This window comes from Sinocyclocheilus rhinocerous, unplaced genomic scaffold (genome assembly GCF_001515625.1).
Source record: "Sinocyclocheilus rhinocerous isolate Xijiao unplaced genomic scaffold, SAMN03320098_v1.1 scaffold60, whole genome shotgun sequence".
Lineage (NCBI taxonomy): Eukaryota > Metazoa > Chordata > Actinopteri > Cypriniformes > Cyprinidae > Sinocyclocheilus > Sinocyclocheilus rhinocerous.
Genome location: NW_015656173.1, coordinates 28505 through 44871, shown reverse-complemented (window position 1 = coordinate 44871; position 16367 = coordinate 28505). Strand labels below are relative to the sequence as shown.

The 16367-nt window shown below is 39.3% G+C and overlaps 1 protein-coding gene across 2 annotated transcripts in view; it reads right to left on the bottom strand.

The window, feature by feature from the left end:
- LOC107719785 (transcription factor E2F8-like) overlaps positions 1-12919 on the bottom strand; it is a 14838-nt gene extending 1919 nt beyond the window's left edge. Inside the window, exons 1-13 of one of the 2 annotated variants that reach the window (XM_016527301.1) lie at positions 8053-8124; positions 7881-7971; positions 6967-7212; positions 6699-6855; positions 6309-6620; positions 5557-5718; positions 5163-5300; positions 4843-5046; positions 4278-4362; positions 3111-3582; positions 2611-2919; positions 2303-2438; positions 508-830 (exon numbers count right to left, since the gene is read on the bottom strand). In XM_016527301.1, the coding sequence (XP_016382787.1) occupies positions 508-830; positions 2303-2438; positions 2611-2919; positions 3111-3582; positions 4278-4362; positions 4843-5046; positions 5163-5300; positions 5557-5718; positions 6309-6620; positions 6699-6855; positions 6967-7212; positions 7881-7971; positions 8053-8090 (2673 nt within the window). In that variant the 5' untranslated portion in view covers positions 8091-8124. Of the gene's footprint in view, positions 1-507; positions 831-2302; positions 2439-2610; positions 2920-3110; positions 3583-4277; positions 4363-4842; positions 5047-5162; positions 5301-5556; positions 5719-6308; positions 6856-6966; positions 7213-7880; positions 7972-8052; positions 8125-12682 lie in introns of those variants that run through there. The other variant, XM_016527300.1, reaches the window with a different exon arrangement.
- Between the last annotated feature and the right edge of the window lie 3448 nt (positions 12920-16367).

Here is a 16367-nt window from a genome sequence, read left to right as displayed (position 1 = left end):
AAACTGTTAAAATACTGTATTATAATGTAATAGAGCCACTGATCTATATATAATTATAATATAATCTCTATTATAGATCAGTGAATAGAGCTAATGTACAGTATGCATTACAGCAAAGGCCTGCAGGGGGCACCAACGGCCTGACGATTGTTTTTACACATTGCTGTGCGATCTAATCCTTGTTTAATATTGACCAAGCACCATTTCATTCAAATGTCCACTTAAACTTTAATATTTGGCCATTTCTTCAGGACAGAAATGCTATAGCCACTGTTAATTCATTAAAAGAATATGTGGACATCAAAACGTGTAAACTCAGAGTGAGGGTTTGAGCTTTTATTTTAAAACCGCGATGTATTCTCCTGTGTTTGCGTAGATTTATAAATGATTTAACTTACAAATCCGATGAAATGACTTTGATTTTTACAACAGTGGATTGCTGACTGTACATTATCCCTTAACGCTATACTTTTTTCCATATTGTTGCATAGTTGGCAGTGGCTGTACCTGTGGTATGCTGATGAGGGTGACGGGCTGTCCGTGTATGGAGGCCGGCTGCAGACCTCGGGCAGGTGAGATGGGCTTCACAAAGATCATGCTCTGTGGAGGGAGCCCCGGGTGGGGAGATGGAAGCGAGCTGGCCTGTTCAGGAGTGGAGTTTGGTGTGCTGGTGCCGGGGATAAGGCCCAGATTCTGCAGGGTGAAGTTGAGAATGGCAGGACTGGGGCTGTGGATGCGATGCCCTTGAGAAGGGAAGGGAAAGATGGACGGTATCCGGTTCAGAGGGAGTCGGGTGGGGGTGATTTCTTGAGGAAGAGGAGGTCTGGAACCTGCAAAGAACGGATACATCTGTGATTGATCGATTCATCACATGCAAGTTTACCTGCATTTCATTGACACATGAATAGTGCTCCGCACAAGAACCTCGTAACTCAGCTAATGCTCACTAGCTGGGTTTCCATCCAATTGTGAATTAGGTGCATTTCCATCAAGTTGTTCGAGTGGCTGACGGTGGTATTGGTAACCTAGTAACCAACAGTAAATAAAAAAAATGGAAAGACACCAGCCGATCGGACTAATTTGAAGCAGCTGATTAGTCACGTGGGTTTAATGTTCGCTACTTCCATTATTCACATTAACGTGTTCAAGTCAAAAACCTCCTCAAGCGAACGTAAAATTTTTTTGGCATTTCCATCACTTGTTTCTGATGCGATACTTCAAAAGGCGCACAAAAACAGGGTGATGGAAACATAACTACTGAATGTTGCTAAGCTAACAAACCTAACAAGCACAAAAATATGCAGCACACACTTGCTTACTATTATTAATAGTAAGCAATCAATGAATAGCAATGAATGAACCAAAGTGATGCACCTTAATGATTTCTTTCTTGAAACTCATGCTGTTCAGGTTGTCATTATCTTAGGTGATCAATTAAACTAGTCGTATTAAAAGTTATTTCAGCTGAACAAATTTTACATATTGCTAAATTAAAAAATGCGCCATCAGAGAAGCACTTAATTAAATGTTACTTTCGGTCAATGACATTGGTCCTCCAAAACAATTTTGTCCAAAACCAGGAATTATTATTATTATTGTAACATTTTTTTCCCACATTTGGGCTTATTATTGTCAGTTGCATCACTTTTTTATGCATCATAGTAGCTTATTGTAAAACATTTTGGACTATTTGACATTATCTCAAATTTGGGCCAAATTGAGTTCTCACAGGTCTCATCTGAGTTCCAAAACTTTTTGAGCACTGAATATCCTTGATATTTCTAGTTGTTTGGTTATTAGATAAGTATTTTTCAAAATCAGACTAGATTCACTAATTAATCATTCAGTATTATGCATGCCAGGCCAGTGGTTGTCACTTTGTTAAAAAAAAAAAGTATTTTCTCATTCTTATAGACTGAACATGTAATACACATTCACATGACGTCACCGTATTTCACAAATTCACATTATCGTAGTTTACACGGAGACAATAACAGTACCGTTTTCAAAAACATGCTCTTTGAAACCTGTTTTTAAAAGTTTCTGTTTTCAGGCCCCCAAAACGCTGTTAATGAGTAATAAACGGGCAAAACACATTAAAAAAATTCTGTTTTTAGTTGAAAATGGTGTCAAGTAAAAAAAAAACTAAAACTTGAACAATTTACTCACAAATCGAATCTCAAAAACAGGTTTTACTCTACCGAAAATCTATATTTAGTCAAGGAAATATAACTAGAAAGAATAGCTTTTCTCCTCCTATAATTATATACACTTTTATGTGTTACCTTGGGTGCTGGCATACCTGCTGTTGGGGTGTGATAGATGTTGTACGTTGGTGTGGAGGCTTTAGAGCTTTCTCCAGTGGAGTATTGTGGATCTCTGAAGTTCACAATGGACTGCTGGGAAATCGGAATCAAATAACCTGCGGAGATCAAAGTCTGATGCAAATGAGAGAAATTAGGGTCAAGACCAGAACTCATGTGAAAATAGAAAAAAAAAACTAAAAACAATTTGGATCATTCCAGCATGAGGAATTTTGAAGATCAGACAGACAAGGTGCACACGTGTAGTGTTCCTGCACACATAGAGTGTAGTATGTAGTACTCTTACCTCTGTATGTGTGGGTCCAGATGGCAGCACCACATCCTGAAAGGGAACGCTGAGCTTCTGGGCCTGTGATTGTGGTGGTCTGTCAAGCGTCAGCCCGGCCTCATTGTCGGAGGTCTGAACCTTCTCCAGGAAGGTCTCCAAGCTGTGCTCCAGAGGCGCTGTGCCGGTGATTAGTGAGGGAGGCTGATTCTCAGAGGGTTTGGAGAACTCCAGGTGCAGGGCTCTCGGGGAAGGCCGGGTGGAGGCAAAAGCCCCTCTACGGGCCTTTAGGCGGGCTTGCAGAATCTCACACAGTTTTGGAGAAACACTCTGAAAAGCAAATGCACACCAGAATGTTGAAACTGTTTATCCATGTAACATCAGCACATAAAATGCAGGTATTGAGCAGTTAATTTAAGACAATTCAGACTTAAAATGCCAGTTCAAACATTTAATTCAGTATGTGATCATGCTTATTTCTTATATTAAATATAACAATAAATAAAAACAAATAACCTCACCCTTGGCTCTATCCGCTGCAGTTTAGATGGACTTCCTGCTAAGCTCTTTTCTCCACATGCTCGTTTAACGGTTGAGGGACTTGTCGGCTCTTTACCGTGTGATGATGGTTGGTTGGTTTGGTTACTGCTAGTCGTAGCAGCCAGTGATGTCTTTGTGTTTGCACTTCCTGGGCTTTCAAATGTCATCGAACGGACTGCTAGGCTGGTGGGCTGCGGTCTGAGAGAGGTGGGGTGCATGTAAACAGCATATGACCCGCCTGCCTGGTGCTGAGGTATCAGAAACGGGATGATCGGGGAGCACGTGGTAGAAAGATATGGAATTGCCCCTGGTGGAAGAACTGGGATCTGCATTTCCGAAGGCCCATGAGACTGATGATTGCTAGCAGACGTGGATTCAGGTAGTTCAGATACTTGTGAAGTGCTTCCATTCAGAGCATCTGTCACCTCATTCTTAGGCTGAATACGATGGACCCTGGAAGACCAGTCCACAGGTGTTATGTCTGAAATGGGTATTTAATTGTATTTTTTCTGTTCTAAGGGAACACACCAAGCCGACTTCAAAGAACTAGCAGCGACTAGACCAAATAAAAAAAATGCTCAGACTACATCCGTCTGCAAACTAACACGGGCGTTCTGCGCCTGCGTGAGAGGAATTAACTGTCTATATCAGCAGCTATCAATAGTATGTATTAGTCATTCAAAAGGAGAAACTGAAACAAGGATATACGAGACATACGCAGATATATACGATATGTAAACAAAGCAGCGCTTGCTTACCATTTTGAATATCTGTCATGTTGATAACTTTCATTTTAAGCGGTTCATGTTGTAATGAAAATATTCGCATATTGGAATGCTTGGGTAAGATCACGTAACATTAGAACAGCCTTCTGTCTGTGCCGCCTTCATTTACTTGCTCGTTTTCATCACTTTCTCTTTAATTCTTGGGCACTGACACATTCGCTAAACCTAGCATCCAATCAGAGATCTCACTCTCACTGACGGCCCAAAGCTGATTCAACACGTTGAATCGGGCAAACTGCCGCCGACGTGAGCTGATGTGTGGAACACTTCACAAAAACTAGCCCGACAGATGCTCGCCGAGGGCCTGACGTTGGACGACCATCGGCTTGGTGTCCCGGTCTTAAGAAACACAAGTTTACTTACGTTGATTGTTCATCTAGTTGCTTTTTGCAGATAGCAGCCAGATGAGCCATTTTGTTTGTGTAAAAGTCACCATTTGCAGAATCACCTATAACACAAGAGATAGGACATTAGTTTTCAGGTGTAGTGAAAGTCTAGGGATGTTACTAAATCGATAAAAGTTTGGGGTTTTTGAAGTCTCTTATGCTCACAAAGGCTGCATTTGTCTATGTAAATTCATTTTAAAGCATTTATTTTATCTAAAATACATAAACTATTATTTTAACAATTTAAAGTAACTGTTTTCTATTTTAATATAAATGTAATTTATTCCTGTGATGGCAAAGCTGAATTTTCAGCAGCCATTACTGCAGTCTTCAGTGTTCCATGTTAGGCTTTTAATTGTAACAAGAAGTCCCCAAAAATAATTTTGTCTGTGTGGTCAGATTTCAAAAAGACAATCTCATGCTGGGAGGCAAACTTGAGTCTTGAGATTTCAACCAGATGACATCTGAAAGTAGAAAATCCCCACAGAAAACAGAAGACTATTAGTTGGCTGCTTGCTCACGATGAAACAGTTATGGCTCACCTCTCATTTTAACTGGACTAGAAGGTGCAGAGCTGATTTTTCTGCGGTCATCTTGTATGCTCTTTACCAACTTGACTAAGGAATTATGTCGAGTAAAACCTCGCTTTGTTCCGGGTGAGGAAAATAGATTTTTAGCACAGTTGTCAACAGAGGAACGAGACTCCAGAGCCTGTGATGCTGATGATGAAGTTGAGGTCCCCAGGTCTGTAAAACAAACATAACCAATAACAATAAATTACAGAAGAACATATGCAGACTGCTTAAAATAAACACTACAAGTAGGATCATGAACGATTTCATGTGAAACATGGTACACTCACTCTTTAATGATGGTAAGTTTTCTGGCCCAGTCCACTTGAAAGCAGGCTTTCTTCCTCTATCCTCAGTCACATGCACTTTCTTTATCAGCTCTAGGCTGCTCAGAACATTTGCAATGTCATAAAGTCTGCGGATCTTAGCTGCCATCAGAAAAGAGATAATCAATTCCATCTTCAATGTACAGACAGTTAAATTACAGATGAGTTTTAGACTCAAGCATTAATGAATTAGTTTCTTCAAAGCAGTTTTTATTGGTTGAGTGCACTTGTTAATGCACTTTTTGCAAGATTTGTATCTGTTTTCAACCACCAAATGAAATGGATAACATATGTGCCATCCACTATAAATAATGATTCAAAGTGTTTTTTTTATATGTATGATGAGAGCAGCACTCACTTTTGAACTTGTTTTTGTCCTGATCCACCATGTGATCTTCACCGATTAGGATCTTGGCAGCTATTTCGAGACTGACCACAGGAGGGCTGGACACCAAGAACAACATGACGAACTTCTGACTCATCACTCTCAGAGATTTGTCTTTACGACTGTTCGCAGAAGCTGCAGAAAAAAAGCAAGGTCAGTGGGTCTCTTTAATACTAAAATGTATTCTAAATAAAAAAGAAAAGAAAAATAGGATTCATTGAAATCACACATATGTAAAAATCACATACTCTTAAGTTTTAAATCCTGTTAAGTTTTAAATATATTTCATCATATACAGTGAAGAATAAGAAAAGCTGCATTATAGGATGAGCTGCAAGATTTGTCTGTGTAAAATGCATTAAAAAAAAAAGTTGGAATGTGCTGCAATTACATTGCAAAGTGACTTATATAATGCAATTAACATCAAGCTTGCAAAACATACGGTATTTTACATTATTTCTGAACAATCTAATAAAATGTGACTTATATGCAACTTTTTTTAATTTCAAGAATAAAACATTAATGTTACAATGAAATTAAGAACAAATTCATGTGTGTATGCATGTGTAATGAATTAGGGATTTTTTCATGAGAAATTCTTGTTTGTACAAATGCAAAATAATCCACACAATTATTTGTAAATGAGACCTAATGGCTTTCTATCATGCAAAGATAGATTAAATAACACAGTATTGCCTAAAGTAGATGGCTGGACATTATGTTACCTGCTTTAGGATCTGCTCCTGAAAGCTCTGCTTGACCAGAGTCTCCATCCATTTCAAAACTAGACATTTCTTCATTCTCCTTCTCCTCTCCGTCCAAGTCGAACTCTCCCTCTTCTCGCTCTAGGCTCCTTTGACGGATCTGCTGCATCAGTTGGCCGTAGCGGTTCTCTTTGCCAGCTTGCTTCAGCATGGCAAGTGTTTGCGCAAGTTTCACCCGGCCATGCCACGTGTAGCGGTTCTTAGCCAGCCGGCTGACCATGTTTAGGCTCTCGAGAACGTTCATGATGTCATAGATGCGACGTCGTTCCACATCTGAGAGGCAATTAGGATTGATGAAACACGGCTTGATGACTGAAATAAGTCGTTTTGTGTGAGCATTGAATGACTTACTTAGTTCTGTCGCCACATCGTCGAGGCTGATGTCATTGTTTACAGCGGGATTGGGGTAGTTTGGGTACCTCGCAATAAATTTGTAACACAGCAAACCCAGACTTTTGTCTTTACGACTTATCTGGAGCTTTTCTACTTCTTCTCCTTGTTCAGGCTCCTGTGTGGCACGACAATGAAAAACACGCATATATCAAAACATTTTATCAACACGGATAGTAAATCAACAAACAGTGGGAGATGCATGTCATGCACAGACTTTTACTGATACCTGTGAGTTTTCTGATTCACCGCTGTCTACGACACGTTCTTTGTCGCGGTTGCGAATCTCCGGACTGGCTGCACTGATGAGCATCTTCAGGTTGGAGGTGGGTGTCCAGGGTTCGCTTGACGGTGCCTCAAGACCCTTAGTAGGTGTTGTCAGGGGCCCCATGTTCTTATGACTCCCCAGTAACGCAGCTTCTGAAGCCTTACTTGCGTTTTTTAGTGGTGTTTGTGGTTCCACAAAAACATGCCCCTATTTCATAGAAAACACATGAGGTCTTGATGATCATAATCACACTCTTTTTCAAGAAATACTTCTAGAGTAGAGTTACCCAAACCTTTTATTACAAAGGGCAAGAAACCAAACTAGAATGAGTGTTGTGGGGCAAAAATAATTGTTGCAATATATTCAACTCTATTACATTAAAACATTTTTATTCTCTACATTTCAGTGCAAAAATTATACAAAAAATATTAACACAGAAAGTTAAATAACAAATGAAGATGTGCATTGATGGCTTGTTTTTTTCGTCCTATTTTCCCCTCCTCTTGTGATATGATATGGCCGGACAAATCAAAGGTCAACACAGACCAACTTTGTCCTGCAGGCCCTTGTTTGGACTGTTTGCACTAGAGCAGGGGTCTCCAAACTTGGTCCTGGAGTGCCGGTGTCCTGCAGAGTTTAGCTCCAACTTGCCTCAACACATCTGCCTGGACGTTTCAAGTATACCTAGTAAGACTTTGATTAGCTGGTTTAGGTGTGTTTGATTAGGGTTGGCGCTAAACTCTGCAGGACAGTGGCCCTCCAGGACCGAGTTTGGAGACCCCTAATCTAGAGTATGACAAGTTAATTGTATAGGTTCTTCAAATCATTCTTTTGCTGACAATAATATCTGCCAAGCCAATATATTTATAACTGACCTTGTCATTTGCTGATCTTTCCTTGAATGGACTTCTTAAAGGTTTCCTGATTAGTTTTTGACCTTCTGATAATGTACTGGACATTTTCCACCTAAAGAAAAGAACACACGAGGCAACGTTACAAAAATCAACGTTCATTTATTATTATTTACATTCAATAAAGCAGTCCTACCGTTTCTTTACAGCATTATACATTCTTGGAGACAACATTGTGAAGATCAGTCCGGGTATAACGTTCAACAATTTCTCGCTCAGCTAAAACTTATTTTTAAAACTTAACAGATGTTAATCAATGCGCATAAATTAAAAAGTATTATGATTTGAAATTACAGTGTTGATTTTTTTTGCGCTTAGCAATAACTGACAAGCGTTCCATCGAATGGCTACGCAGAACTCGTACGAAAACACGCCCCCAACTGACAGCAGCCAATAAGTGCGGCGCGGGGAGGCGGGACTTCACCACGTCCCGCGCGCCTCCACACTTTTTGAAATCTTGGCGCGGAATCTGGCCGATTGCAAAAGATATAATCCGGAAGTTACTAACTTTAACACGACTTTAAAGAAATCGTTTAGCTGCCCGATGGTCGTGCGCTTTGAACAATTCAAACAGTCTATATAAACTATTAAGCAGTTTTTAAAATGACCAGAGTACCAGGAGAGGTAGCTAATAACTCATTTGCTAACGTTACGTGCTGTATAATAAGTTTATGGAGCATAACGTACATAATTATCGCTCAGGAGCTAATTATATAAATATACGTATGCACCTAGATCAAGATTGTAGTCACGTTGGCTCATAACAGTACAAAATTAGGGGTTTCACAGCAAGTTAGCGCGGGTTCGAAACTACCAAGAGCCGCCAGTCTGGCATGTGTCCTAAATGTATGATATTGGATGAAATTAACGTACGTATTATATTATACGGACACACATTATCTGTCGATTAATTTTATTAACTAAAGCGGATATGTTAAGCCAAAACAAGCCTGAAACCAGCTAGCGTTAGCCCGCAAGCTTACAGCTAACCACATAACATTACACTTCTCCCCAGTCGTTTGTATTTGGCCAGTTTGGAGAAAGCCTCACCAAACCTGACCAGCCAGGCGTTTACGATCACGGGAACTTGTACAAACGCGGATGGGTGACATGAATGGGGATTAGGGCTGTGCGATATGGACAAAAAAAAACCATCGCGATTTCTTTGATCAATTTTGCGATTTCATAAATGCATTCAGTGTGAATTTGAAACATATTTCAATACGCTTGTTTTGTTTACTGTGGAGACGTGCTGAAATGGCGTTTGGTCTCGTACTGTATCGCGTACCTTGTCAGTGTTGTGCGCTTTGCTTGGCCATTTGTTGTGATAAACAGGAAAGTGTGTTCAAGCGCCAGCAAAACAGTGTAAAGAAATAGTCTTTGTGAGAAGCAGTCAATCAGCAGAAGTTAAAAGCAGCTTGTAAGTGTATTTATTTCTTGTCTCAGTGTTTAGCGCAGTTGTCGTTGCTAGGAAACGCTTGTTTTGTTTACTGTGTGGAGACGTGCTGAAATCGCGTTTGGTCTCGTACTGTATTGCGTACCTTGTCAGTGTCGTGCGCTTTGCTTGGCCATTTGTTGGGATAAACAGGAAAGTGTGTTCAAGCGCCAGCAAAACAGTGTAAAGAAATAGTCTTTGTGAGAAGCAGTCAATCAGCAGAAGTTAAAAGCAGCTTGTAAGTGTATTTATTTCTTGTCTCAGTGTTTAGCGCAGTTGTCGTTGCTAGGAAACGCTTGTTTTGTTTACTGTGGAGACGTGCTGAAATGGCGTTTGGTCTCGTACTGTATCGCGTACCTTGTCAGTGTCGTGCGCTTTGCTTGGCCATTTGTTGTGATAAACAGGAAAGTGTGTCCAGCTGAATTTAATTTGAGTTTTGTTAAACTAATTAAAAAGAAGCTTAGTTTACCGCGGAAGCGGTCGTGTGCAGACCGAAGAGTGTAAAGACCATCGACTCTACCGTGCGACTCCACCGGGCAGGACACCGGCAAAGGATAAGTATCGCTTTTTATTTCTCCTCTTTCCTACTACTTGTTTCACTTCTGTTTCAGTTTTTTATAACCATTTCTTACTATGTGTCCGTAAGTTGTTGTTATTTTAGCATGTGTGTTTGCCTCAGTGTTATTTTTTTTAGGATTACTGATAAACTAATGTAGTTTGATTTGTATTAGTTATCTATTTTAGTTTTAGTTACAGTTGTAGTCATGTTGTCATTTTATTAGTTTTTTTATTATGTCTATATAGGCTTTTTATTAAGTTTTACTTTTATTTAATTTGAGTTATTTCAGTACTTCAACATACAAAATGGAAATGAAATTATATATATATATATTGAATGTATTTATATATATGTACATGTATATGTGTGTGGCTGTACATACACATATGTAGTTGTTTTTTGGTGTTTGGCTTAGTGTTATGTTAGAATCATTATTATACTCATACCTTTTGTTCTTTTAATATTTTGAATTGTTTTTAGCTTAATTTTTTTTGTTTTCATTTAAATGTTTAGTTTTGAAATGCTGTATGCATTTGTAATTTTTATTTAATTTCTTTTATTTTCTTAAATGTGTGTGTATATACAGTATTTATAGAGTTTTAGCTTTTAGTTTTAATTACTTTTTCTTATTTGTAAGTCGCTTTGGATAAAAGCGTCTGCTAAATGACTAAAAGTAAAAGTAAAGTAAAAGTATACAATTTAAATTTTTTTGTACGCATTGTTTTTATTCATTGACTTTTTCGCAACAGGTCAGTTGATTTTTCGCAGCAGTTTTTCGTTAAACTATGAGATCTTACTATTAATCATGTCATTTTTGCAGTACGGTAGGGCTATATTGTTGATGCATCAAATATCTCTTGCGACTCTGCCCTTGTCTGCCGCCAGATGGCACTGTGCGCTTTCGCTGAGGACGTTTCCATGGAGACGTTCAGCGGTATGAAGCGGCGAGAAAAGACGTAATGTGATGGATTGAAGCCACGGTGGTCCCGCGTGCACTGCCTGCCACTGCTGCTCCTCTCCGCATCCCTCCGCGGACACTCTGCGCTCTTGTTTGGGGTGAGTTGTCTCTTTTATTCTCTGGTCTGTCGTCATTAAATAGCTGCTTCGGAGTTGAATACGCTTTATCACACCTTATCTATAAGCGGTGCGGTCTGAATTGTTGTGCAATGTTACATTTTTATATTGAGTCACTTAAGAAACAACGGATCTCGACTACAATGCGAGTGTTATGAAGGAGGGGCTGCATGGCAGAGATATGATTACTTAAATTAAGAGTCTTTATCCATATTAAAAATGGCAAAAGTCAGAATAATGTTTTAAAGTATTTTAAAACAAATCTTCAGATGATTATTTGTTTGTGTTGCGTTTACGTATGAGCAAATTGTTATCGAAATCAAACTTGCACAAGATCTCAACTGTAAAATTTGTGTTTTAGGGTGAAAAGTTTATTTAGACCAATGCCTTTTTGACTATTAGTTGTTTATTGGATGTTTTATGATGAATTGTGATATATTGTAATATATAATAAATAAATATCAATGTATGCAATCATGCTTGTTTAGCACCATCTCAGTCTTTCTCATTCAAGTTGTAGTTAGAACAAAATATAATGCATTTGCATATGTACATCTCACTATATGACAAGTTGCCTGTACTGTATTTAGTTTCGCTTAGTTTTTTTTCCTTCTTTACATTAGGTGCATGCGGGTCAGAAGACCAATTCTGGAGCAAAAATACCATCTTTGGATTTTACAAGACCCGACTGTGATGTAAAGCTGCAAGAACATGCCGCTGTGTCATTTGGAAGCTTTCAGATCATCAGGAAAATGACTTCTACCGTTTCTTTACAGCATTATACATTCTTGGAGACAACATTGTGAAGATCAGTCCGGGTATAACGTTCAACAATTTCTCGCTCAGCTAAAACTTATTTTTAAAACTTAACAGATGTTAATCAATGCGCATAAATTAAAAAGTATTATGATTTGAAATTACAGTGTTGATTTTTTTTGCGCTTAGCAATAACTGACAAGCGTTCCATCGAATGGCTACGCAGAACTCGTACGAAAACACGCCCCCAACTGACAGCAGCCAATAAGTGCGGCGCGGGGAGGCGGGACTTCACCACGTCCCGCGCGCCTCCACACTTTTTGAAATCTTGGCGCGGAATCTGGCCGATTGCAAAAGATATAATCCGGAAGTTACTAACTTTAACACGACTTTAAAGAAATCGTTTAGCTGCCCGATGGTCGTGCGCTTTGAACAATTCAAACAGTCTATATAAACTATTAAGCAGTTTTTAAAATGACCAGAGTACCAGGAGAGGTAGCTAATAACTCATTTGCTAACGTTACGTGCTGTATAATAAGTTTATGGAGCATAACGTACATAATTATCGCTCAGGAGCTAATTATATAAATATACGTATGCACCTAGATCAAGATTGTAGTCACGTTGGCTCATAACAGTACAAAATTAGGGGTTTCACAGCAAGTTAGCGCGGGTTCGAAACTACCAAGAGCCGCCAGTCTGGCATGTGTCCTAAATGTATGATATTGGATGAAATTAACGTACGTATTATATTATACGGACACACATTATCTGTCGATTAATTTTATTAACTAAAGCGGATATGTTGAGCCAAAACGAGCCTGAAGCCAGCTAAGTCCGTAAGCTTACAGCCAACCACATAACATTACACTTCTCTCCAGTCTCCATTGAGTAACTTTAAAACTACAAAAAAAAACATGATAAAATTTAAAAGCTACTCACCCAAAAAGAGAAATGTACCACTTTCACATACTACTCGACATCAGTCGTGCCTATAAATCCGTAGGAATAGTGTACAGGTAAGTTTTACACGTATACAGTTCCAGGTCTCCAATAATATCGGATCCAACACTTCAGTAAATTAACTCTTAATAATTAAAAGTCACTTTAATGTAACAAAAAAAATTAATACGGAGAGAAAACAAACAGCTTTTGATGCATAGCTGAGGAAAAGTTGTATGTGGCCGTTTCCTAGGGAGTAAAACAAGTTTATTTGATCAGTCTGACATTTGTCCCGCCTAGATACTGAACACAGCGCGCTACACACCGCCCCGCCTCCGCTTGCCTCTCCGCCAATCACAGCTGGAGGGACCAGACAGGAGGCGGAGTCAGACTTCCGGCTGCTACTACTACAGCAGGTCACCGGGGGTAAAAACTCAGTGAACCAGGCTGTTACGTGAGCTAGGACACATCTCGACTTCCTTCTTATTTCAGAAGACAAATGCACTCAAATGAGAGAAAAGTATATATAATGTATGTGTGTCACAGAGCAGCCGTGCTGGGCTTCATCTGAAGGGATGCACCATGGTGTGATCACACGTCTGTCCTACCCCAGACTCAATGAATTGCACGAATGAATGGACATTACTGTGGCAAAGGGAATTAGCTTGCTTGCATAGGGACTTTGGATTTGGGAATACTGGAACCGGTCGGAGAGCGTTGGATTTGTTTTTGAAGAAGTGCAGCGGATACTTCAAGGAGTGTTTTTGGAAGATGTCTGAGAAGGGAGCTGAGGCGTCTACATCTCAGCCCCCAAAACGGAAGCAGGTGATTCATGGTCTGGAAGATCAGAAAAAGGTTGGTGCTTTGATTTGAGGTGATAGATAATATCTTATGTATAACTACAGCGTTTCCTAAATTTAAAGGTGCTTGATCTTTTCCTAAATGCTCCTAATTTGCTTTCAAATATTTCAGTTTCCAAACAGGATTGTGTCTGTATTTGATTCTTCAAGTGTGGTTTGCAGCTTTTTAATCTTTTTAGAGTTTTATTTTCATGCTAAAGGAGAAACTTGGACCACTTTCACCTTGGCCATGCTGCACATTATCCAGTGATTTATGGTCCGCTGAGGCCATGCACGTCCCTTGGCATATGGCCCAATAGCATAGCACCAGGTGCAATGGCTGCTTAATTGACTTGTGCTGAGATTTGTGTGTCTACTTTATGACTGCTTGCAAATGCATGTGCTGACCACAAAGCTTGAGGATAATTTTAGACTTTATAGCAATGAAGCATGAGAAAAATGATGCCAGAGTTTTGGTGTTGATGTAAGAATGTGATTTGCTTTATTTAGTTTTATTTGAAAGCAAATCCTTGGTTTACTAAGACTCTCAGTGCAGATTACCACTCATGCAAGTTTTATGCTAGAATAAACAGCTAGTAATGCTCAATAAATAACAAGAAGGCATCACAAACCTAAGCGTTCTTTGCATCCGATCCAGTTTCAGGCGCATTCTGCTCTCAAGATCCGAACTAATTAGCTTAGAGATTCCTTAAGGCCAATTTCACTTCCGTCTTTGGGAATCTGATTTTACATGTAAACGGATACCCATTTGCTTGCCCGTCCAAGTATGACATGTTTTGCTTGGTGTAAATCCTAGCGTGAAGCGAGTAGATGAGGCTTGGGCTTCCTGGTTGCCCAGCTGGATCCTTCAGGGGCATTTTGGTTTCTCGCCCAGACTTAAAGGAGAGTCTTGGAGGACTATTAAAATATACAGACTCATTTTGCTGAAATTCTTCGTGGATGGGCTTTTTTTCCATGGTCTTCTTGGTTTCACTCGATTAGATATGCAAAACTGATCACCTGGGATTCTAGTAGAACATGAATTAATTAAAGTAGCAAAAAGCACAGCTGCTGTTTTCCAATTTTCCAGCATGATGGACTCTTGTTAGGACACTACGCCTTCACCGAGACGAAAACACGCCGTGACATAAAGAAGATTGTTGGCATTAAAAACCAAAATTCAAGTAACTAATTGCATATTCAAGTTATCAAAAGGGTGATATGAATCAGTAATTTGTTCAATATGAACATTGCACTGTATTTTGTATTGCACAATAGTCTGTTAACCGAAACCAGTGGTTTTGAATAGATCTATCCGTCTGCTAGTGTACGGTCCATTGTTTGTGGAATAACAGGGGTCTCCCTGGATCTGACACTAGGTGTTTCCCAATTACCTCATGCTATATAGATTTTCCCGAGAGAGCTGCTCCTGCTTTGGTTAATTGGATTTTCTCCCACTATTCGGCCTGATTTTTTGATTACGTGTGTTCATCAAATGACATTTCCTGGGAGAGGCGCAGGTAATGCACTTCATTGTGGAATTGTTCGTTGATGTACATAATTTTTTTTCAATCTGAAGCTATGAATTTTAGATTAGGGCATATAGTAATGACAAAGAGCCGGTGAACTCCAGTAGTCCCTTCATTGACAGCAGGAAGGGTGAGTCAATGAATAGGCTGAATAATACATTAAAGAAATAAGTATAATTGAAAAAGCATAGTGGCCTATATTGAGTAGAGTCTTCATTTATTCTTGTGAGTGTTGCATTACTTTGTTTTGCTTCAAGAGATACTAAAGTGTATTTTTTATGGATAGCTGTTTGATAGCATTCCCTTTCCCATTCTGTGACTTTTGGGGAGCTTGTGAAATAAAATATTTGCAATTTATTGTTTGCATTTATTTGTCTGAACTATTGGCTACTTATGAATGCCCAGAGTAAATGTTTTTTTTTTTTTGACCCCAAAATGATGTAGTTTCCGCCAATAGGAGCTAAGCCATTCTTTAAAGGTATAATTCTCCCAAAAATGAACCTCAGGTTGTTCTAAACATGTATTTCTTCTGTTGAACACAACAGTAGCCATCGACTTCCATACAGAAAAATACTATGGAAGTCAAAGGGTACTGTCAACTTTGGGTGAGTAGATGATGGTGAACTCTCCCTTTAATATGTTAAAGGGGTCATATGATGCGATTTCAAGTTTTCCTTTCTCTTTGGAGTGTTACAAGCTCTTGGTGCATAAAGAAGATCTGTAAAGTTGCAAAGACTAAAGTCTCAAATCCAAAGAGATATTCTTTATAAAAGTTAAGAGTCAACCACGCCTACCCAAAACGCCTCGTTCTAACACGCCCCCACATATCTACGTCAATATGTAGAAATATTAGCATAATGCCGCCCAAACGTGCACGCAAAGAAAGAAGGCGTGGTTTCAGAAACAGCAGTAGTGTTGATGCAGCCATGTCAGGGAGACACTGTGTGTTTCAGTGCGAAAGCAAAAGCACTTTATTTGGCCTTCCGAAAGTAGATGCAATTAGGAATCATTGGTAAAGATTTATTTACAACAGAACAGCACAACCCAGATGTTCGAATTTGTGCAACGCATTTTATGGACGACAGTTTTTTGAACCTAGAAGAGTACAAGGCTGGATGTGCAAAAAGGCTATTTCTAAAAAAAAAAACAAAAAGGGTCAATTCCGACTTTGCTATGACAATCTGGCGCTTCTGAATCAGCGACTGTAAGTATGTTTTGTTATTAGTTAAAGTATTTGCTATTGACTGTTCAAATGCAGAGTTTTGCACAGCGCAGAGTAACGCGTCGTGTGTATGTGTGTGTGTGTGTGTGTGTGTG